General features: G+C 38.8%; 1 protein-coding gene across 4 annotated transcripts in view; it reads right to left on the minus strand.

The window, feature by feature from the left end:
• Window positions 1–24,166, minus strand: part of MAP2K1 (mitogen-activated protein kinase kinase 1) — a 62,144-nt gene that overhangs the window by 26,818 nt on the left and 11,160 nt on the right. For 2 of the 4 annotated variants that reach the window (XM_039492307.1, XM_039492311.1), the window contains exons 2-6: window positions 22,855–22,881; window positions 8,724–8,934; window positions 4,845–4,991; window positions 1,234–1,311; window positions 552–603 (exon numbers count right to left, since the gene is read on the minus strand). In XM_039492307.1, coding sequence (XP_039348241.1) covers window positions 552–603; window positions 1,234–1,311; window positions 4,845–4,991; window positions 8,724–8,934; window positions 22,855–22,881 — 515 coding nt within the window. Of the gene's footprint in view, window positions 1–551; window positions 604–1,233; window positions 1,312–4,844; window positions 4,992–8,723; window positions 8,935–10,377; window positions 10,404–22,854; window positions 22,882–24,166 lie in introns of those variants that run through there. The other 2 variants (XM_039492310.1, XM_039492308.1) reach the window with 2 other exon arrangements.

Consider the following 24,166-nt stretch of genomic DNA (forward strand, 5'->3'; position numbering starts at 1 on the left):
ACAATGTCATAAACACTGTTTCATAATATATTTTAACAGTTTTCTTCATAAAGCAAGAGAGTAAATCAAATCTATAATCACACAGACACCAGTTCCTACATGTCTCTCATTGATTGGCTTGGGCTTACCTGATGGGAAGCTTCAAAGCTTGTCCCTTTCACCAACACTAGTTGGCCCAATACAAGATATTACCTCATCCACTTTGTCTCTCTAACATCCTGGGACCCACACAGCTACACCACCACCACTGCATACGTGATGGGATGGAAGCCGCATGCAGAGCTGCCTCCCATAGCATTTCAAAGGAAATTCTCTGGTAACATTTCAAAGAACGCTCATCACACCTGTAACATACTGAGGTTGTGAGAGCACCCACCAGCTACAGGGTTAATGGTTGAAAGAGAGATTGGAGAAACAATACGTCAGGTGAAAAAAAATTCAAACTGAGACATAAAAGCATGTAAAAACAAACAGGAAAAAAACCTCTTGATCTCTACTGATGTTCAATATACAAGGAAAAGAGAAGCCAGGGATATAATGCATGGTCTTACCTCTATGCATTATCTTATGTTTTTCTCTCAAATATGTGAGACCTTTTATTACCTAAAGAAAAGAAAATTCAACATTTCAAAGCTGTAAAACTAGTAAAAATGAAAACATGAGTTTCGTCCAAGCAAGAATTTCAAAATGTCATCTACAATCAAAAGCACAATACACCCTGGCAAGAATTCAAAGAGAAAATAAAGGCAGTCATGTTAAAATTTATACTCCAATTTGCCATAATAAAGAATAATGTTAACCAAACAGCCACCAGAAATGTCATGGACACAACCTACTGCAGTAAAGATACTTAAAGGGTAACATTCAAAACATTTAATAGACCATTTTAATTATTTTCCTGGTTCTTTTTCCACCCAGTGGTAGTAACAGCAGCTGACATCCCTTGGTGGAAAATCAAAGCAAACACACACAATGCAATATGTGTGATCCATCCAAATGCCCTCAGATACAAAGTGGTGACATGTATTAAAAATAAATAAATAAATAAATAAAATAAAAATCTCTAAAAAAAAAGAAAAACCACTTTAAAGCCTAGTAATATTTGCTTGTCCCACTTAAATTTTCCTCAATCCCCCAAACCAGCTGCTTTTGCCTTCTGGATCTGGCACTATCCTAATATAATATGGAGACATCTGGTCTCTGCTTCCCAGAGTACATTACAAATATACTTACAGCAATGCTAACTTTGCCCAAAATCTGCTCTGGGATTCTTCCAGCTTTTTTCAGTACTTGATCCAAGGACCCGCCATCCTAATAATAAGTGTTGTAATATTAAAACATTAATCATATTTATCCAAAACATTTTAAAGCCTACAGTCTGTGAGGAAAAAAAATCTTGTAATTTTGAAGGCAGACAATGTGCTGTTTCCCATTGCTTGTGATGAAATAAACTATCCTTTTGGCTTTCTATTGTAGTGGTGAGTATCAGGGAAAAAAGGGCAGCTGGTCATTAGAAAAGGTTAATCAGTTTTATACTAACCTGTTTAAACAACCTGAGACCTGGCAACCACTGAGGTGGACCCTTGAGTCATTTAGTGGTCTTTTGGTCTTGTATAATTCCATGATGCACAGGCTGATTCTCCTTACTAAGGAGGCCTTGTCCATGACCAGAAGTGACAAAGCACTAGGAGCGCAGCAAGCTTTCTGCAGCCTACGGTTGTATTTAGATGCATTTTAACTGTTCTCTGCATGTCCATGAGGTGCCACTGTCTCTCTTTTAGATGCTCAGGATTTGGGCAGAATGGAAGGTTTATATCTTGCGGTCTGTGATGGTCTGAGTTGATCTTTGGGATAAAGGCAAGACCAGACCTCAGAATCATTTTATCTGGATGGGAAATACAGTAGTCTAATTTGACGGACAATCTTCCTGTCTATTATGTATATTCCAGTAGCACACAGTGGCTCCAAGCAGGATCAGGACCCCATTATGCTATGTACGGTGCACAGAGATTGACACTCTCGAAAGTTTACAAGGAACATAGGGAAGGCAACCATATACTGTTTTTTCAGACACTGTCTGTATATGTTTTGATTCTGTAATTCTATTTCCTGAACACTGAGTAGACAGTATAGCAATTATGAAAGAGACCTGATCAGAGGTTAACAGGAGGTTCTGAAGAACTTTGAGCACAAGGTAGGGAATCATTGAACTATTTATCAGCTCTACTGCACTCAGAAATCAGGTAATGTCAATCTCTCTCTTTTGCAACAAACAACACTGAGGTTGTCGACAGCATGTTCCCTGGAACCCCACTGATAGCCAGTCCCGTATGAACTCTAGGTAGTATTTATGGTAACTGAGGATGCCAATGTGTCATGCACACCACCAAATGCAGACACAGGTGACAGGCTATGACTCACCAATAGGAAAAAAAAATAGAAAAAAAATTGTTTTTCAAATTTCATGTTGAGTAACTACTCCACTCATTTTACCAGAGTTAAATAAGTTACTAAACACATGCACTTGCACCCTTTCAAATTCAAGCAACTCTGTTGCTAAGAGCTTCAGAGAAGAAAAGCTGTATAAATGATACTTATTTTTAGCAAGCGATTATGATCTAATTCAACAGTAGCCTTGAACAGATTTTCTAGAACAGAGACTACATAACAAAAACAGAACTTCTAAATTTTATTTCTTTAAACAAAAACAAGATCCAATTACATGGCTGATGATTTGCAATATTCCAGAATTCTTGAAATCATACCCCCAGGCATGGGATATTTTTCTGACTCCTTTTACAAAACTCAGCAGTGGGAAGTGCTCTGTCACTTTTCATATCCCTAAAGAAAACCATATAGTATGCAAGCTACAATGCAAGCTTGTATCATTCAGGGGAGTGCATCCCAACGTTCCCAGGGGAAAGATTTTAAAAAGTGCATATGAGCCTGTGTTAAATGTTGTACTCACATTCATGTAATCAAATATGAATTCAGGCAAAATAAATAAGAGTACCAATGGAAAAGTGCAATCAATCAATCAAATATAAAATGTAAAATATATACACATTATATAATATGTAGAAAAAACATGCAGTCCTTTTTTCTCAGAAATTGATTCATCAGACAGAAGGATTCACTCTCCAAGGCAATCAACAGACCTTTGAATCAGGCCCCAGCAAGGTGCTGATACCTTCAATTGCCTTGAACATCTAGGTGCTGAGCAGCTTTTAAGAGCAGACCCAAATATTTTGCTTGTCAAGCACTTGTTGCTAGTTGAAGTTAAGATTCACTTCTGATATTTTCAGCTGGACAAGGACAATAAATTTAAATTTGCATTGATAGGATTTTCTTTTTTCCTGATATATTTAAAGAATTCCTTCTTATTGTTCTTACTCCTACTGACTGATTAACGTTAGCTTCCCTTATCAATTGTCTGCATTTCCTAACTTCTGTATTTGTATTCATTGCTATCAGCTTCTCCCTTTGTATGTATAATACACACTCACACACGGCATACACTTATTTCACCTCCCCTCTTAACCAAGTTGGCTTTTAACCAAAAGTAATCTTCTTTCATGATTGCAGAATTGTGGTTTTTTGGGCATCTATCAAAGCATTTTTAAATACAATTACCAATCACCATTCCTGTTTTTATGTTTAAGCATTTCCACCCACTCAGTTTTCCTCATGATTGGTTTCAGCTTTGGGGAATTGGCCTCTTTAAAGCATCAAGTATATATAATATTGGATAGCACCATATTCTGTTTGCACATAGTAAAAGAAATTAGATTGTGATCACATGCACCTAGGCAACCATACATTTTCCCTAAAGATTTCCTTTAAAGGTGATCAAGGCAACATTAATATAATGAGATAGAATATCCCTAGATAATAAAACACCATTTTATTTGCTAGAAAATATGGTTCTTTGAACAGAAATTGTTCAAAACCTCCTCTGCCTGATGAACGAGGGAGGGATATGAATAACCTTTAATCACAGAAAAATTGCTCTAAACATTGGGCTCCATATGGCTTAGAGAAATGCTGGCAGATGGCTAGAATAATCTGTACTTTTCTATTAAAATGAAAACGTTAAAAAAAATTATGTTGGTATGAAACAACCATTGTTTATGGTGCTTCTGGTCTTGCTAGTTTCCCCTGTAATTCCTCTAGGAATTCAGAAAGAATGGGCAGGGCAGATATCATTTCAGAGAGAACAGAGGGAATGCATCTACACTCGAAAAATTCAGTACCTATATTTACAGCAGCTGCACCAATGATAAGCCACCACTGGCATTACAGGTCCAGGTATTTTTAACTTTGTGTCAAAAAAAAACCCACAAAAACTGCTCAGAATAGGTTTTCAAGTGGTAAAAACATCTGATCCCATTTTACACCGGTGGTCACACTGATGGCTACTTTTGGTGGGGCTGCACCAATGCTTGCAGTTGCTGTAAAAAGAATTTTTCTTCTCCTCATACTCTTCAACAGTAATGCCTCTGACTGATTCAACAGCATGTTGACTGGCTGTAAAAGAATGGTCACTATAAATGTGGATTCTCAAAGACTAGGATAAAGGAGAAGAAAATAGGGACTTTTGTAGGGCTATGACAGATACAGAGGATCAGTCTCTGGAAAGGGCGTAAAAACATAACCATGCTAAATCCAAAGTCCTCAGATTTGCATGGTAGAGCTGAACTCCAATATTCCACTCTTCATACATGCATAACGGGCTCCCAGAGGTTCTATGAATATATGCAGAATACGGTATCTATTGGATTTTATATTCACAGGAGTTTGATACCAAAATTTAGATTAACACACAGAGATACACATGTACTTACCATGTGTTCCATGCAAATGCTGATCTCCCCATCACTGTAAAAAGCTCCGTAAAAGCCCACTATGTATGGAGAGTTACATTCATGTAGAACTTGTAGCTCACGAATGATCTGGTTTCGAATAGCTGGCTTGATCTCCAAGTGAATTAACTGTAAGATAAATCAACTGTTATTGTTCCCTCAGTGAGGATTTAAAAAAAAATAAAATACATGACTTGGATACTGCAATATTTATTTTAACCCACTGAAATAATACTATTAAGCATTATCATCCTATAGAACTCTAGGCATATCTGTTACTGGGGAAGTTCCACATTTGTACCCTTGATAAAAACAACAGTATGTGAATTCCAGTGCTCATGAAAAGATGCTGGATTTACAGCAATGGAAAGCGAAGTCCTGATTATCCTCAGAATAGATACAGTACACAGAGCAATGAAAGCTCCCCATATGAACCGCACCATTATGTCTCCAACTTGACGTGAATGGAAGGGTCTGAAGACGGGATAGCTCGGTCTCCGTGTCCGGTTAATAGCTTGCTTTTCTGGTGAAACTAACAAAATGATGCAATTTGCAATATGCAACTTTTCTGTGCAACTTTTCTGTGTGTGGCCACTAGGGAATGGTCTATTTCAACTAAAACAAACATTTTAAACAATGCTTTTTTCTTTTCTTACTAATATTTTATATTTAATATAAATAACACAACATCAAATAGACCTCAACTAAGATATAAAAAAGTCTTATTATACAGTGAGTACTCCAAAGGTGTGGATTTTTATTTATTTATTTTTCAAGTGGCAGACATTTCTGATATTCTAGAACTACACAAGTAAGCCCCCAACATTGCAGATGAGGGTACTGTGTAAAGACATTTTCTTCATCAATTTAAAAAGACACCCAAAATATAAAAGAAAACAACTATATTAAAACAAAAATGCAAGATAATCTTCCCAACCTGCAGTAGTAGCAAGAAAATTGCTCTTTTGATAAAAATTAAAATTCTAATTATGATAGGCAAGTAAAAGATAATCTACGATAATTGTTAAAATTCAACATGTTACTCTTTGCTCTATGACAATCATAGTTCTTGAGAGACATTAATTATAGCATAAAAGAATACCTGATGTATAGTACTTATATTACCAAGAGTGGGATTTTTATCTTATCTTTTCAAGAAGTTCTTCAGTGGGAACATTTTGTTCCAATGCATTTTTTTTCCTCTTCCATCTATTTACTGTTAATGGATCTATTTCAGTTATTTAGACTACGTAAAGTGAGGAAAATCCATGAATGAAGTTACATAGCAAAATATGTCACAATGCCTAATTGCTTTGCAAACATCTGGGCAGATGGCTTGCAAGCAGCTGCAGAAAGACATGTCCCAAATACATTCAGCAAAGAACAAAATTCAGTCACACCTTGGGCATTTAAAAAAAAATTCATCAATATGAATATATATCTAAAGAGAAGCTATAAAATTACATTGCTTAGCTAGACTATGTCTTGCCTAATGCAAAATACGGGGTTTTTATTTCTCTCAGAAAGAGTACAGATGCAGAGAATACTTTATGGAAAACAAAATGGTACTGGGCACACTGAAGGAAAGCAATTAAGCAAAAATAATTGATTTAATAGCCTGTAAGTAATAAGTGTCAAATGACACAAACTAGGCTGAAATTCCCCTCTAAATGTTTTATAAAATGGGTGAAAAAAAATCAAGTAAGCTGGTTCTGTGCAAGAGACTCACTGATCTGTGAACTTCAAAAGTCTCACCCTGAAAAAGGGGCAACTCACCTTGATTCCCACAGCTTTGAAAGCAGAACGTTATAGTGATGTATATTACTAAAGAGAACTGATTGGAAAATGGTTTTTTCCCCTTGTGGAAAATTTCAATGCAAATGAAAATAATGTCACTTCCTTGAAAATTTTCTGTGGAAACGTTTGACTCTTGAGCCAAAAATTTAAACTAAAAACTTTCAGCTGAAAACTTGGATTTTGAAATTCTGCCATGGTGCCTCACAAAGGTTATAATTTGGGTGCCTCGTGCCCCATTCCCCTCTATGGGCCAGGCTCCGTAGCTGAATTACATCTCCTGTGTTTTATGATGGCCTCCTCTCTTGCTGAGCCAAAGCAGGGCATAACAGCCATTCCTGACCACAGTGCTTCATGAGAGATGTAGTCTGGCCAGGGAACCAAGCACATAGAGAACAGGGGTATAATGCAGCTGAACTACAGTTCTCATGAGATACCAGAGCAGCATTTCAAAATCAAAGAAGTTTTTTTTGGTTTTCAGTGAAAGTTAAAAAAAAAAAAAAAAAAAAAAAAACCCAAGCCACAAAATGCATGCTTCTCATGAAAAAAAATTCATGTAATTGAAATCCCAATTTTCAGATGAAAAAGAGTTTTGATGGAAAGTTTTCAATCTACTCCTCTTACAGAAACTGCCAGACTACTGCCCTGGGGTAGAGGGGGTGAAATGGAGCTGGACCATCACGGTCCCCTCCCCTCCCCTGCCCCCAACAACTCCCTGCACCCAGAACTGTAGAGGGGAGACCCCCTCCTCCACTACGGGGCACTAGGGTCCAAGTGATGCCTCGCCTCCACTCCACCACCATATGATCTTGGGGGGAAACTGCAGAGAACAGGCACCCAGAGACTCTGGCCAGTAGAACCAGAAGTAGCCAAAGGAGGGACCTCTGGATCCTTGGATATTCCAGTGAGAACTGCAGAAAGTTCTCGGATAGCCTCTGCCCTGTGCTGATTGGCTGTTTGCTCCCCCTCGTCCCACCCGCCAAGACAGTCTCTTCAGTCAGCTTCATTCCACACCTGCCCCTCTTACCCTATTCTCCCCTCCGCTTTCCATTTAGCTGATCCCCTCCTCACTAAAACAATCCCAAACAATAAATAAATTGTGGCACTAACATGATGTTTGCCACCGTCACATTGTTCACACTACTTGCGTGTTTATCCGTTCCCCTGTCTGCGTGGTCTATTGAGAGTGCAAGCTACTCAGGCCAGGGCAGTTTGCTGCTCTGTGTTTGTGCAGCACCTAGGACAATGGGACCCTATTCTTGGTTGGCCCTTAGTCACTACTCTATAAACACGATTAATAATCATGATTTAGTAGCATGCTATGTAATATTAAATAATCACGTGACACTTGCCAAATGCATGAAGTTACATGTTTTACTTTGCCAGGAAGAGCTCTCCTTGTGGCAGGGGATTCCTACTACACAGACAAGGGGCTCTTCCTGCATTCCACTGAAGGAGACAGGGGGGCTGAGACAGTGGTTCCACTGGCCATTCCCCCTGTTCCACAATAAAGGAGGCCTGATGGTGCAGTAGCAGACACAGAGTAGGTCTACTCCTCGGCAGCCTGTGGAGGGAGAGGTATGAGAAGGAAAATTTCCCCCTCCTCCAACCCCAACAGTGTAAAATGTATTAAGCCTCTGTACACAAGCCTGGCTTAGGGGACAGGATATGCTGCTTTGCTAATCCAAAACATTTAGTAAGTAGTTGTGGCTATCCTAGTCATTAGTGAGGTTCTACGGTGTATTTAGATTTTGTGTCAGAGAGAGAGAGAGAAGATTTTTGGCAGTAAATAAAATACCTCCTACTTTACAAAATATGAGAAGCTGCTAACAAAAAAGGGAGGGGATTATTGGCCTTTCATCGCTCCAACGTGGAACATAATACCATGTCCGCAGACAGGGGAGTGGAGGCTAAAGTAGGATTTGACCTTTGCTATTTTTAGAAGGCATTTCCACTTCTCCTGGAAGTTGGTCTTTAGTAATATTCTGTGTGTCAACGTCACTTTTTGATGGGCACTAAGCTGTGAAAAGGCATCATTAAAGCTCCTGTTGCCACGGAGGTTCTCACCTTTCTTGCCATAATGAGGCCAGAAGGTTTGTGTGATACCTTGAAGACCACGCCGCCGTTTCCTGCTCCCAGTTCACTGATTTTCTCAAAGTCGTCATCCTTCAGTTCCCCAACCTTTTGCTTCTGAGTAAGGAAAGCTTCAAGACGTTTACGTTGCTGCTCATCCAATTCTAACTCTTCCAGCTTCTTCTGCAGCGCCTCTAAATTTGTCCTATGCAGCAAAGAGAGCGTAATTTGATTAAGCTATCTGAGCCCACTAAGGATATGTCTACACTACAGCCGTTACAGTGGCACAGATATGGCACTGCAGCACCGTTGTATAGACACTTCCAACATCAACAGAGGGGGTTTTTGCATCAATATAATTAATCCACCTTTCTGAGAGGTGGTACCTAGGTCATTGGAAGAACTCTACCGTCAACCTATCCATGTCTACACTGGCGGTTAGGTCAATCTAACTACGGCAGTCAGGGCATGACATTTTCAGCTCTGAATGACAAAGCCAGATCAATCTAACTTTTAAATGTAGACCAGACCTAAGCAATGTTGCAGAGGTAAGAGGACTACCACCACTGAAATCAAAGACTACTGGAGTAAGACCCTGAATCCTTGCACTTACATGCATCATCTTGCCAGATCACGTCTTACGTGCACACTAGCAAGAGTCACACAACTAGGTCCTTGGTGTATGTAAATAGTTTCAGTACAGACAAAATAATACAAAAGCAGCTAGATAATATCTATCCCCCTCCTCTTTGAGGCACTGGACCAAATTCATGCCTGGTGGAACTCCTTGATCCACCTAGTGGGTTCAGTGACTCAGCAGTACTGGTTAATGGTTTGATTAATATTACACCACCTCCACACAAACTATTTTTGGATTCAGATTTTTAATAGGTGATATGCAACTTCCTGCAAAGTTTGTCTAAATGTTTTAAACACTGATCTTCACATGTGATTAAAGATCTGACAATCCATTCAAAAACCTCTCACTTGCATTGTGATACAAAGAAAGTCAGAGAGTTTAAGGCCACAAGGGACCATCAGATCATCTCGTCTGACCTCCTGTATGTCACAGGCCACCAAGACCACCTAGTAATCACACATCAACCCCAACAACCGGTATTACACCAAAGTATTACAATCCTCCAGAGACTAAATTGTTGTGTACCACAGGCAGAGAACAGGAGCAAATAAAGCATAGCCAATAGAATAAAGCAATTAAGCCATTCCAGTCATGCACAAACAGAAAATACATACATAAAATAGCCACTGTGGGGATAAAATAAACTGATTCAATAATAACCAGTCAAAAAGGTTTCAAGTTCATTTCTTCTTCTGGTCAATAACATGCCAACCAGAAAGCTTCATTTAATATTGGTAGAAAAATAAAGAAGAGCCGAATATAGCAATTCAAAAGGACAGCTATATTTGGGACAGCAGCCAATCCGTTCAACTTTTACATGAAGAAAACAAACCATAATTTAACTCCAGGTCTTAAAAGTATGTCATGTCTAAGAAACAGTACATCTGAACAAGAACCCATGCAGATATAGAGATTCCTGAATCCAACAATAATAATAAATTGCAGCTGCAGAAAATATCTAGGGACAAGCCTTCAAATTATTGCTCAGCCAAATCATGAAGCTCTTACCCAGGCAACATTCCCAATGAACTTAGTGCTGTGAGAGTAAGGATTTCAGGAGCTGGCTCACAGCCCTTTAGAGAGTGCAGCAGGAACACTTTCTCTAGGGATGATTTTAAAGAAGTGAAGGACGATATATAGAAAAACCATTTCTAAGCATCACTTTATAAATACTATTGACTTTCAAAACCATGACGGAAGGGAAGATGCATTCTAAGTTCTCAGCCAGACACAGACCACTTCAATTGTTGCAAGGTAGATTCTCTAAACAGCAGCGACAAATTATCTTAATATAGCAATAAGTCTGAGCGGATGGTAAAAGTATCAGGCACGTGACTTCCCTCCCTTCACTTCCGCTAACCTGCTCCTTCAGAGCCAAAGAGAGCACTCAAAATGAGAAGTTATCCCTCTTTGAGCTTCCACAGCAGACATGGAATTAGCATCAAGAAGGGGTAAGCAGTTTAATTAAGAGTCCATTTGTGAGAAAACTTAATCCAACAATCTGAATATGAAAGGGTTTTAAAAAAACAAAACCCACACAATCTAGACATTGTTAACAGCCCTTTCCCTGAATATGATCACTATCAAGGTTTGTACGCCACCCTACTCCTAGATCAGTTAAATGTCTGAACGGTCGAGTTAGACAAGGCACAATTAAGGTTAACTTAGTTCTTTCTAAGCATTATCACTTTATTAAGCAAGTTGTATACAGAGTATGAGAATTCCTGAGGTCTACTTCTCCAATACTGAAGCCTATTCTCATTGCAATAATGTTGAAGATTTACTAGCCCAGGCACAAGATCAGCTCATTCATCCTTACCAAGAGGATGAGTAGAAATATAATAATTTTCCTCATTAATAAAAAAGCAAGCAGGAAAATAAAAATGCACAATCTACTCACCCTGGACAAATGTAAAGTAGCCTTACAAAATTACACACATGAACTAGTCTACATGGGAAAATTTCTTGGTATAACTATACTATAATCATTTTTCTGCACTATAGTAATACTGTTATAAGTCCCTGCGTGGACACTTTATTCTGGGATCAAAGTGATTTTATTCAGATATTAACAGAATAATTTGGAAGCAGAGTAGTTATTCGAAAATCAAGTGTTCACACAGGGACTTACACCAGTATCACTATAATGGAACAGTTATTTCAACATAGCCGTAATGAAACATTTTTCCATGTAGAAAAGCCCAATAACTAAAGGAGTCCAGCAGACAGACACTATTATAAAGCTGAACTGTAAAGAAGAGGTGTACTTTTTCTCCTCTAACTTCACAAGCGTAAGACAAAAAGCAAACTAGTCACTAGAATTTTCTCAAATATGCCCAGTGAAAAATAACTTAGCATCAGATGAAGTAAAATATATATTTGGGGGAATGCAGCTGTCCTCCGTCTCTTTCCTTACTGTGATAATTACATGATAAAAATAAGAGCAGGCAATGATTAACAGGAGTTAAGTACCCTTTATTATGTTACAGTAAACTCTTGAGCACTGATGCAAGCAAAATCTAAACCCTGCACCGGAAGTTTGCTGACAGATGAGAATAAGCAGCTCATGTTTTCTAAGAGCACATGCTGACAGACCCACTCACCTTATGTCCATTTACTAAGTCAGAGAGTATACCATGTCAGCTGAAGTCTTCAGCAGGTTATGGTTTAGTCAAATGGCCACGTGCTACACTCACAGCTCGCCAGTAAGAGACCAGATCGTCCATTCATCATGGGACACTTCACCTTGAATGGTCCCTTAGCATATGAGCTAACTACTTATGCTAAACTATCTGTTTGATCTTGTATTTAGCTGTGGCACTGGGAGTGCCTTTCCCAGACCTGAAGTAGCTCTGGGTAGCTTGAAAGCTTGTCTCTCTCACGAACAGAAGTTGGTCCAATAAAAGATATTACCTCACCTGCCTGGTCACTTAAGCTGAACTAAACAACAAACATTCCATGCACATTCCTAACCAATGTTGAACATATTGTTTAATAAAGAAATACAAAGACAGATAAATACATGTTGGAAGTACAGCCCTATACGCTTTATAAGACAGCTACAAAATTACAGGAGGGTGAGGAGAGGGAAGGATCCTTGATATTCTTTGGGTCACCCATCCAAATTTTGCATCCTTTAAAATGTCTCCCTATGGCTAACTGGAGCACCTCTCCAGAGCTTTAGTATGTTCCCATTAAAACTGAACTCCTTCATAGTGTCCTTTTCAGCTATTTCTTTGCATTAAATAGGGCCTGTGACGATCAAGAACATGTATTAAACTAAAGAATCGTTTTTGTCTAACATGATTTCTATGCAGAAGACACATTGTCCTGGGTCTAACACAAAGGGCCAGATTTTCAAAAGAGCTCAAAAGATGGATGTACAAGTGCTCAGACACCATAACTGGGGCCTGTCTTTCAAAAGAGCTCAGATCCTATTTAGGCACCTAGGGCAGGATTTTTAAAAGCACTCAAGTTGCTTAGAAGGACAGTCTCATTGAAATTCAATGGACTTGTGCTCCTAAGTCACTTAGGCACTTTTGAAAAGCAGATGCCTAAATAACAGAGCGTTCAGCACTCACCATGTTCAGCTCTGGCCACTAATTTTGGTGCCTAAATGGGGACTGAGGTCTTCTGAAAGTTCGGCTTGAATGAGAGATAACAACAACTCTAGAAAATCTGGTCTGTATGCTGTTGACTACTGGGAAGGGGGCGCGCCAAAATCCATGTCTTTATTTGCAACTAGTCTTGAGGGGGGCTGTTACACTTGCTAACAAAAGGCCTGCTACAAATCTTCCCTTTAAGGAGCTATTGCACCCTCTTGAAGGCCAGTCAGAGGAAACAAGAAATTGTCTCTCAGTGGTAGGAATACAACTGAAAGGACCAAGAAACCAGACTCTCATAGACAGGATGCCAGACCACTTTTCAATATCCTTTTTGAGGAAGAGAAAAATTCCATTTTCTCTTTGCAAATCTTACAGCTGCCATATTGCTCATATGGAATATCCTTATCAATTGCCACAGATAAAAAAAAAACATTTCTGTTTGTCAGGAAAGGGGCGATCTGCATAACAAACAAATCTCTAGCAACAACACATTGGTAGTTAAGTTCTCAAAGGCGGGGAATTTGAACTAAAAGAGCAGAGCCTCAGAGGGAAATCTCTATTCTTTTGGTCCTTACCAGGTGAAATTCCCTGTAAGAGCCAAGTTGTAGAGTAAGGAATATGGAGCAAGAGGGAGGGAGAAAGTCCTATAGATCCCCAAGTTTCTTTAGATATGTCGTCCCAGGGCCTTGCATATGAAATTTTATGAAACAGAGGAAGATTATGGGAATTCATAAACCAGTATCTTCAAGACTAGTGCACTGTGAGAAACATTAAGGCAGCTTGATCAGCTGGAAGAGGTAGTAATTGAGCATGAAAAAGTCTGGGTGCAGAAGACACTCTGGTAGATACTGTATCTTTATATAAAACTTTTATTCAAAGACAAACTACCTATTAAAATTCATCCCCTTTGCTGTATGCGGTCTTGGAGTCAGTTTTTCATTGTCAAAAAAGCTATGCCTTTGCCAGAGTCCCATCAAAACAAGAAATAATCAAGCCATCCAGTGTTTCAGTATTCCAAATATTATTTTAAATCAACAGGTGGTACCATTTAATTCATTTCTATCACTTTCCAACACAAGCACAGATATTTGACACTGCAGTAGTGAACGAGTCCAGCTTTTGTAGCCATGATCATCTAAGCAGAGCACTAGTAAGATCTCTCCATTTGTTAAAGGCACCCTATAATTCTACATAGCACATACAATAAATACATTATCAGCTAGCTAGTAGTAACCAATATATAAGCTGCATCGCTAACTCAGCCAGAGCCACACTAGAAAGTGCCATGCCTGACCAGTCGGGCTGGAGGGACTATGCCTACAGAATGCCTTCTGGGGCAATAATATGGGGGGTGGGGGGGAGGGAAACACACACACACACACACACACACAAGCAGCAGAACATACGTCTTTTTAAAGAAAAATGCAGCACCAGTATCAAGGTATTAGGTTTACAGGGTTGGGTGCTGGCTCTGTTCCCATCCTGCCTAGTCATAACTCTCTTGGGGTATGTTGCATTACCTCTTCCCTCCTGCCCTCAGACACAACACTGCAGACTTAATTCTCCACCTCTTGCGCAAGGGACATTTCTATAACTGCAATAATTTCACAATTCTGCTTTTGCATTTCTAAGCAATTCACCGCAATAAAGTCAAACCAGAATAAATGTGCTGTTCATAGGTCTAAGTTAAATTTAGGTATATGCATGCGGACCAATTGAAAGGCAGGATTTTCTTGCAAAGTACATAACTGGGGCTACTTTTTCAGATTTTGAGTAAGTAGTAGCAGAGATCAGCTTCCCATCAATCAATCAATATTGCCATACATGGGGAGAGGTTCATAATCTTGCGAAATCTTGCATATCCTTTATAACAGGTAAAAGCCCCTGTTCTGGCCAGGGCTGTCACTCTCACACTCACAGCACAGAGGGTGTGCCAGGAGCATGGCTGGAATCAGGAGTGTGTCAGGGGCAGAGCCAATGGCACAGAACCAGTGGAGAATCTAACCAGTGCTGCTGCCCATAGGGAAGCCCAGAAAGGCTACCATAACTTAGGCCCCAAGGGCCAACTAAATTCGACAAAGGCCCCCTTGAGCGGTCCAGAATCTGGAGGATGAACAGCTGGCTAAAATCCACTTTAATCCCTACTTGTCCCTGGGGACAGAGCTGGGCCTTCTAAAGGAGCAGTACATAATCTCACCCATGGACTCCTGAAGGGGCAAAATGTGATCCAGATGCTACCACTTAAGCTAGGTTGCTAGGTCCCTTTTAAGGCCCATCAATCTGGACAGTGAACATTGAAACCTGAAGCAGCATGCTCCCTCCTTGGAGCAGCTGGGAGACCGCTTACTCTGTGCTAGATGGTAATGTCACAATTTAGCCCCAGAGAAGCAGAAAAGAACTCTTCATTTTCAAAGCACACTAGCAATAATGCCAAATGAATTAGACCAAACTAAATATATTTCTATTTACATGTTAAGAGGGTAAGATCATTTTGGATTCACATCCGTGACAGAATAATTAATATACCACAATGCTAATACTCTTTTAAAATACTTTTTGAGGTAATAAATTATCTGTAAATCTTTGTGCCTGGATACATCAAATATTTGTTAAGAGTTGCTGATTTTTATTAATTTTAACTGTGTGTATTTTTACAATCTATTCAAAAAGAGGTGATTCTGTGACTGCACAAGAAGGTACAGTATCTTTCAGATCTACTGGGGGCTGTTTTCTGGAACAGTGACAGTAACACTTTTCCAAGCGCCTACACACCTGTCAACTTTAAAAAGAAAGTAGGCAGTGCACTACATGATTTGCATGAACCACCGCAATCAGGGAACTGAAAAAAATTCTCAACTAAGATCATGAGGACATCTTATACATTTTGAAAGACAAAGTGGTTTCTATTCTGCACAACTGTACTGAAACTGGGTGATAAGAAAAATAAATGGGAAACTTCTCTTATCACAGAAGAAATGGTTAGTGGAATAATATGTAGCATAAAGCAGTATCTTATGTTAGTACAAAAGCTTCTTCTAGTGTCAACAGTCTCTCTTTACTTGTGGTGTAACTCAAATGCTGCCTAAGAAATGACAGCCAGAACACAGTCCACAAAGATTTATCCAAGATATGTAAATTCATTCAAAATGTGCAAAGGTCTCTGTTCTTTGGCACAAAAACAGTAACAATTTCTGTACATTGTCAATTTACAATATAATTGATTTTCCATTTTTACAATAGATTTGATTTCAAAATTAATGCCCACAATGACTGGACAACCTGTATTTGGCACCAATGCATTAACTTTATCTGTCCGTCTATTTAATAGAGATAAAAGAAAAGAAATCCAAATAGGAGTTTCTTCATATGTGTCAGCATATATAAGCCCCAGTTCAGCAAAGCCCTGCAGCTTCTGTCTCACTGACTTCAATGTTAAGTATTGATTGAACGTGACTAGCTTGTGCTTCACGGCTTTCTTGAATAGCGGTCTAAGGTCCAGATTCTCCTACCTTGACTAACAGAGTAGTATTTTACTCCATGAGTAGTTCCACTGAAACAAAACTTCTCTATCACTTTGCAAAAACTATTGCGCAGTATTTCTGTTGCAAAAACAGACGACTGCAAACTTATCACATGCCTGGACACAACCCGTTCCTTCCTATGCATCTGATTGCTCCATTCTTTCATACAAAGAGCATAGCGAAGCTTAAAAGAATGCTTTTTGGGAGGACGGAGTAGAAAATTCATCAAGTTCTATCCTACATCCAGTGAAGATATGGTAATTGACAGTAACCAATTAAATGGCACAATTCCTTTTCTCACTACATTCTGTAAAGGCTAAATCATGTTCTGTTCTTTAGGATCTTCTCCTCTGAAGAATAATAAGCTCTACTATACCATATCAGATCCATAGAACTCACTGAGCTATAGAACAGGAGGCAAGTATCATTATTCCATTCTAGCTATGGAGAAACTGAGGCAAAGATGATGGTGTGATGTGCCCAAGATGATATAAGATGTTACATTTTCCTTCAGTCTGAATTTCTCTGAGGCCTTGATGGTTGATGAGGATGAACTAGAGGAGCCATTTCTATAAATTCAACCACAGCATAATATGTATTTATTTTAACAGCTTCCCCAAAAACTGTAGTTCAGCATATGCCAAATTACTGAATACCTGCCCAGCAGCTAGGAAGAATGCGAGAAGAATGTATCCACTCAGAAGTAGTCTTTAATGCCTGGTCCAGATCTTCCTCCAACACTCTCCCATTGCCACCTACCCAAGAAGCAATGCAGAAGGTCTAAGATTAGACAAGAAGCTAGAAGTATGTTAGGATCTTGAGGAAGTCCTCATATATTACCAAGAAAAGAAGAGATTCAGACTATTTTCCGCCTGCTTCTACCAAGTGGAAACATAAGTCTTCTTAAAGATAACTTGTAACAGATGCTCCTTTGAAATCAGTGGAGCTACCCACACTGATTTAAACCACTGAGGATCAGCCCATAATATAAAGGCTGCCACTGCAGTCAGAGAAACTGCTCAATTTCCCACATGCCCTTGAGTAGCCCATAAATAAAAAAGGTTAGCGTCAGGAGTTGCCTGGGATGGATTAAGACATATATTCAGGTTTAGTATCATCAGGACACATATATCAATGAGGACCAAAATGGAGACTGCTCTACTTAAAAACCAGACCTTCAATGATAAAAGAAAATATAGCCAAGCACACTTTGTTTTGTATAATATTGTCTCTCCAGACTGACAATCCATGTCCTCAACCTTCAAAAGCTGGAAAACAAACTTCAGATGAGGAAGGTAAAGAGATGGCCAGATGAGTTGAAGGGCTCTGGCACAAATCCTGCAGAGTAAGGGCTCTGCAACCGACACAAAATAAATCTGCAAAAGAAGTTTATAGATTGGACTGAAAAAACAAGAATCCTTCCCTTGGTTCCTTCTCCTTTGCAACAGCGTTCCTGATGTCACAGAAAACTTGAAACATAAGCTTTTCAAGCAGGCAGTCTCAGTAAACATGTATGAACTGAACTGAAGCAAAACAGACACTGAAGCAGATCAGAGGAAGAAGGGAAGCCATGGGGACTGATGGTGGTGCAAAAACCGACAATTTGATTAGTTGCTGAGGCCCAACTAACAAGACCTCCACGGGGAGACCTTACCGCCAGACTCAAGTTTGCTATAAACAAGGGTTTCAATCAGAGGTTAAAACAACGACAAGAACAAAAGATACTGAAAACTCAGTAAGAACTCGAAATAACCGACAAAGGAAATTCATTCTCTCCCATCATAATCAACAGGAATCTTGAAACGGACAATTTAGGTCTTGCTTATAAACAGAAGCATATACCTACATAACGGATTAAAAGAAACAGTACTGCAATAGAAGGTAAACATCTCTCAGAAATTACAGCAGCAGGCTGTAAGCACCAACCATCTATTTGTGCTTGCAAAGGTCCTGTTTTTCCACTGTATTATTAATCTCTGTACATCTATTCTCTATATAAGAACAGGAGATACAGATTGAGATGGTAATAGCTCTTGGGCAAAGAGGCATGTCACAGAATTTAAAATACAGTTGTCCTAGATTTCAAGTTACAGTAAAGTCTCCTGTCTTTCTATAAAGAAAGAGCTGGAGTGTGAGAGTGCAGTGCTTAGTGCCACAGAAAATCCAATTGCCTGATTTGCAGGTGTTTTCAGCATCCATCACTCCAACTGAAGCAGATGGGAATTATGGGTATTCAGCACCTCTGAAAATCAGGCCCTGTGATTTTCTGCTAGACTACAGACTGCAAAAAAGCTGGTCAGTGGAAAAAACTGTCAAGAGCTCAGAATGACAAAGTGGGCAAGGTAATATCTTTTATTGGACCAACTTCTGTTGGCGAGAGAGACAACCTTTCAAGCCACACAGAGCTCTTCTTCAGGACCTACTTTGAGCTCTGTGTGGCTCAAAAGTTTGTCTCTCTCAACAACAGAAGCTGGTCCAATAAAAGATATTACCTTGCCCACTTTGTCTCTCTAATATCCTGGGACTGTCACGGCTACAACTACACTGCATACAAGAGCTTAGAATGGCACGTTTTCCAGACTCTCTGAAATATCTCAAGAGTCTTACTTAAACAGTGGAGCAAAATACTGGTTTCAATTAGCCTCTCTTACCAACTGAGGTTTAAAAAGGGTAAATTTAGAAATTTAATTAAAACATGTCTAAAGAAGAAGAATGTTCTGAACATGCTGCTAATCATGGAGTATTCAGCACCAAAGGCATTGGCTAAATCATTTTATCATTGTATATGATAATCAAGATGTTGTCTTACTCAACTAAGACTGGAATTTTAGTTAAATGACTCAGTCGTGGGCAGCTCACACACAATTCACAACTGTTTCAAATGTTTTAGACAACAGATAAGGTTTGATTTGTTATAGAGGGTATGTCTACACTATGGAGACTGTATTGGCATAGCGAGATCACCGTAGACAAAGTCTACTCTGACAAAGGGGTTTGTCATTGTATGACCACCTCCTGAGACACAGTAGCTACACTGATGGAAGCATTCTCCCATAGACTCAGCTGTATCCACACCACTGTTCGGAGTGCCACATCTATGCCAACCTGAGTGTGTATTTTTCACACCCCTGACTGACACAGCTATGTTGACCTCACTTTTAAGCATAGGCTAAGCCATAAAGTTACTACTTCAAGCTAGCTACACGTTTCCCATTTAAAAACAAAAAAAAACAAAAAAACTTGCTTCAGCTTTCATACAGATTGTTTGATTGGTGACAGTTACCCATGTCTCATCTTTGGAAAACTATACCAAGAAGAAAAATAACTTGATCCCAAGGGGCAGAGTATATGGAAACTATTGTTGCTGCAGACTCTTCTTGAATTAAACTAATGATCTTATTGTCAAAGGTGTACACTACTGTGAAGGGTCGTCTACAGAGGGACACTCAAGAAAGTTAAGGCAAATCAAAGGTGTGAATTCAATGTACATACATGGAGAGCATCCCCTTGAGGATTTAATGCACTTTAGACATGCATTTATGTCCTTAGCTCAAAGTTACAGCAAACTAGGGTTAAACTAATTTTTAAATTTATGTGCACTGACTTCACATTTTCAGTTGATTCACCTTAACTTTCTTGTATGTTTCCATGTAGATATGTCTCCGGTGTGGCACTTATTCCTACTCAGTTGCAACTGGAATAAACTTTTATTAAAAAAAAAAAATCTTTAAATGTATTCTGATCCAGTTTCTGACAAGTAACCATCTAATATTAATCTGTTGACAGAAACTGCATGTCACAAACAATTTCCGCATCCATTAAACATGTGGATATATCTAATTAGAACTTCTGCATGCCAGTCACATGATCTGAATGACGTAGACAAACATTCAGAGAAAGCAAATGTTACATTTTCAAAATTATTTCAGTTCTAATACAGCGTGATTACCAAAACACGTAAGGAATGCTTTTTAAAGCATTCATCCTGTGTCCCTTGAATAGGTTTAAAGGGTTCTTTGGAAATTCTTCTCAATACACAGACTGCCCCTCATCAGTAAAAATACATGTTACAGTCTGCCAGTCATTCTGTGGGACTTTTCATTAGGATGGAATACCAGGGAGCTACAGGTTTTCAAACTTTTTACAGCAAGTACTATATCCAGAAAGCTTTGAAGAGTGACTAATAACAGTCCAATGTTTCCATGGTATACAATACATCATGATGTACTAATAGCAAGCATTAACTTACAGTTGACATGACCAGAAAAATCCACCATTTAGTTTATAATGCAGGTGAGATCCAGATCTGCGTCTGAATTTCCCTAAAGTTTGAGGGTGCTTTAAATCTGGTTCAAATGTCTTGAAAAACAAACAAAATTTCACTTCACATGATGTTAGTCATTAACAAAATAATAATAATGCCTACCTGTAATCAAGGTAAATTCCAATTTTTTTAAAAAATCATTGATTTTTTCCCCAGTCTCCAAGTTACCAACAATACACACAAAAGCAAACACTATATCAAAAAAAATAAATAAAAAAAAAAGGGATTTTTTCCAAGCTACTTTATCCATTTTCCAAAGATTTAGTTTAATCCTTAACAACATATAAAGCCCTCTGTACTCTGGTAACAATCCAATCCTTTAGCAACTAAATAACCTTCACTGAACAGCTGACCTCTCTTTCCCTTTGTTTAGAGCCTAAACAGCTTTGTATTCAATAATTTATTTCTGTGATGCAGAACTATATTTTCATTTCAAAGTAGAATGGGCCTTCATACATACATCACTAGATTTAGTGCATTTGCATTTCTTCTCCGGATACCCATGTTCAGATCCCTCATGTAAAAGTATCCCAATGGCTTCTACCCAGTCTTAGTGGGCTAATATTTATACATTGTAAAGCTGCGCCACCCAGCTACTGCAAACAATTGTGTAATCCAGTGGTTCTCAACCCACAGCCCGGGGGCCACTTGTGGCCCAATTAGCACACAGCTGCAGCCCATGTGACATTCTCAGGGCCATACAGACAGTATAAATACTCTGTGGATGCGGCTCACATAACACAGAGAGCTGCATATGCAGCAGCCCATAATGGTAAATAGGTTGAGGACCACTGATGTAACCAGTTGATGGGTGGTCAACTTTACCAGTTCCGAGTAACACACACAATAGCCCTTCTATTGGGTTACTATATATTTTACATACAAATAATATTTAAATGATACAGCACTTTTACATGTGAAAATTAATTGATTTGTAAAACATTTTTAACAACTCCCCTGACAGTTAGGTAAATATTATTTTCATGGCAGAGATGAGGACGGCAGGCACAATGGGATGAAATTAGTTGCTTAAGGCTACAAAGTCTGTGGCAGAGCCAGGATTAGAAGTCAGAAGTTCATGACTCACAATCTCATACACATTCTTTAGATATGTGGAGACAAGGAAGCAACACATGCACACACACACCAGGAACTTTGTCACAACCTGGAGCCAGCTTAATGGAGCAGGAGCGGAGGAGAGAAATAAAATTAAAACCTCCCTCAAAAAGCTTGTTGGGATTAAATCAACCCTTTGATATAAATTCACAAGTCTGTCTATAGTTATGACAGACTATGCAGCTTGCTCTTGCTTACCCAGCCATTGAATCAAATGAATCTCTGCTCTGCTGTGACTTTATATGACAAATCCAACTATCCTCAAATGTCTTTATTTGATAATCAAAACTGCTGACTCACAATACCCCATCCCCACCTCAGTGAAGCACAAAAGAGACTTTAAAAAAGCCAGGAAAAAATGCTGCTGGTAAGGTCTTTAAAAAAATAAGTGCCATAAGAAGGAAAAAAGAAAAGATATTACTCTATAGAGAATCTGGTGGACAGAATTGTAGCTTCTCCGCTACAAAGTCCCACAGAGATGGTAAATTAAAATAATCTACTTTCCTGCACATTAGTTTCCTCTGTATCATCTGGTCACTGACATCACACCATACTCTCTCCTGATGGAATGTCTCAGAATTGATGAAATATAGGCTCAAGATCATAAACTGAGTTCTATTGCAATTCACTCTCTTCTTGTTCAGGCATGACTGTATGGATGGCTGCGGGTAACAATGGGTTCCACCTTAGCAGATGTTTGAGAAGAGTTACTAAGCAGTGAATTATTCTCTTCTCCAAAACAGTTGTTCATTCCCTGTGAGCAGTAACTGGCAGCACGGCTGGCATGTGCCTTCCAATGTACTGTCTCCTCAGCAGCAATATTTGTCTGAACTAATACTATTGAACATTTACCACAACAGAAATCATTTGGTCATGACATTCCAATGATAAAACAATATGCATCTAGAAAAACACTTACAGCTGACTGCTCCCTCCAAAGAAAAACCTGTGGGAGGGGGAGAAACAAAATGAAAATTCTGCAAGTTAGAACCTGAAGTTGTCAGCCATTGCTCCTCCTAGGAGAGGAATTTTTGGCTGACAGTACAGTCTGGAAACCTTATAAATCCCAGGCAATCCCCAGGGTTGTGTCTAGCAACAGTAAAGAGTGACTTAAAAAGAACAATGACATTCATATCCAAAAATTTGGTACCCACTCTGTTATAACCACCACCTCTTTCTCTTCCATGTATAGAAATTCCCACTTTTTTTTCCCCCAGTGTGTGTATCACAGGTATACAAATAAACTTAACATATAGTCAGTTACACTGTTTTGCTTCTGGCCAGCTGTGCTTCCTGCCTCCTGCATGGGCAGGAAGACACTTTCTTGAACTGCGGTGGGCGGAACTCAAGCATACACTGGTTCCCCATGTCTTCCAAATGGATGTTTACCAGTAACAGCAGCAGCAAAGCTAAAACTAGAAATGAAAGATGCAGCAAGCATGCATCAGCAGAGAACTGGGTTCAAGCAAGTTTGGTAGTATTGTTCCTGAAGCCTCAAAAATTCTAAATGCTACTAAATGGAAATGGAAACGTTATGGACTTATTATGCATAGCTGTGAATGACTATATCAAGTGCATAGCAGTAGAGAATCAGGCCTACAAATTTTTCTGTGGTACTTGAGCGTGTAGAGATGTGAAAAAGAGCAAAGATTATCAATTTTGTCTGGTTGATGGTTTTGAGCTTTTTTCTTTAAACGGGAAATAGTAGACACTTGTCCATTTATCCTTTGGCAGTCTACATCAAAGCAAATCTGACCTTTTAATATATATGACAAATTAAAAAAAATATTTTGTGGTATTTCTAAAAAACAAAACACAAAGTCACCCTGGATTATAGAACTGTAGGATGTGCAGCAATTAAAATAATGAAGTACATTATGAAGTAAACTTTTCTTTAAAAAAGGAAAATCTCTATCTAACACTGCTAAGATTTTAACCATTTCCAAGCTCAAGATGTTACAGCACTTCACATGTATGCTGCGTGTGTGGAGGACTAGAACGAGTTCAGAATATTTGTCCTTTGATCAGCAAGGATAATATTTTTAAGACTTCAGTTTTGTTAAAACAAAATGAATAAATAAAACTAAAAAGCATTCTTGTGACTTTACTGCTTAATCGGACAATATTTTAACTTGTGGGAACCTGTGCCATTATTCTCAGGATACTGAATCAATTACATTTCTAGTAGAACTTTTATTTGTTTAGGTTTTTTTAAGTATTTATACAAATTA

The sequence above is a fragment of the Mauremys reevesii genome, linkage group 10 (assembly GCF_016161935.1).
Source record: "Mauremys reevesii isolate NIE-2019 linkage group 10, ASM1616193v1, whole genome shotgun sequence".
In the NCBI taxonomy this organism is placed as follows: domain Eukaryota; kingdom Metazoa; phylum Chordata; order Testudines; family Geoemydidae; genus Mauremys; species Mauremys reevesii.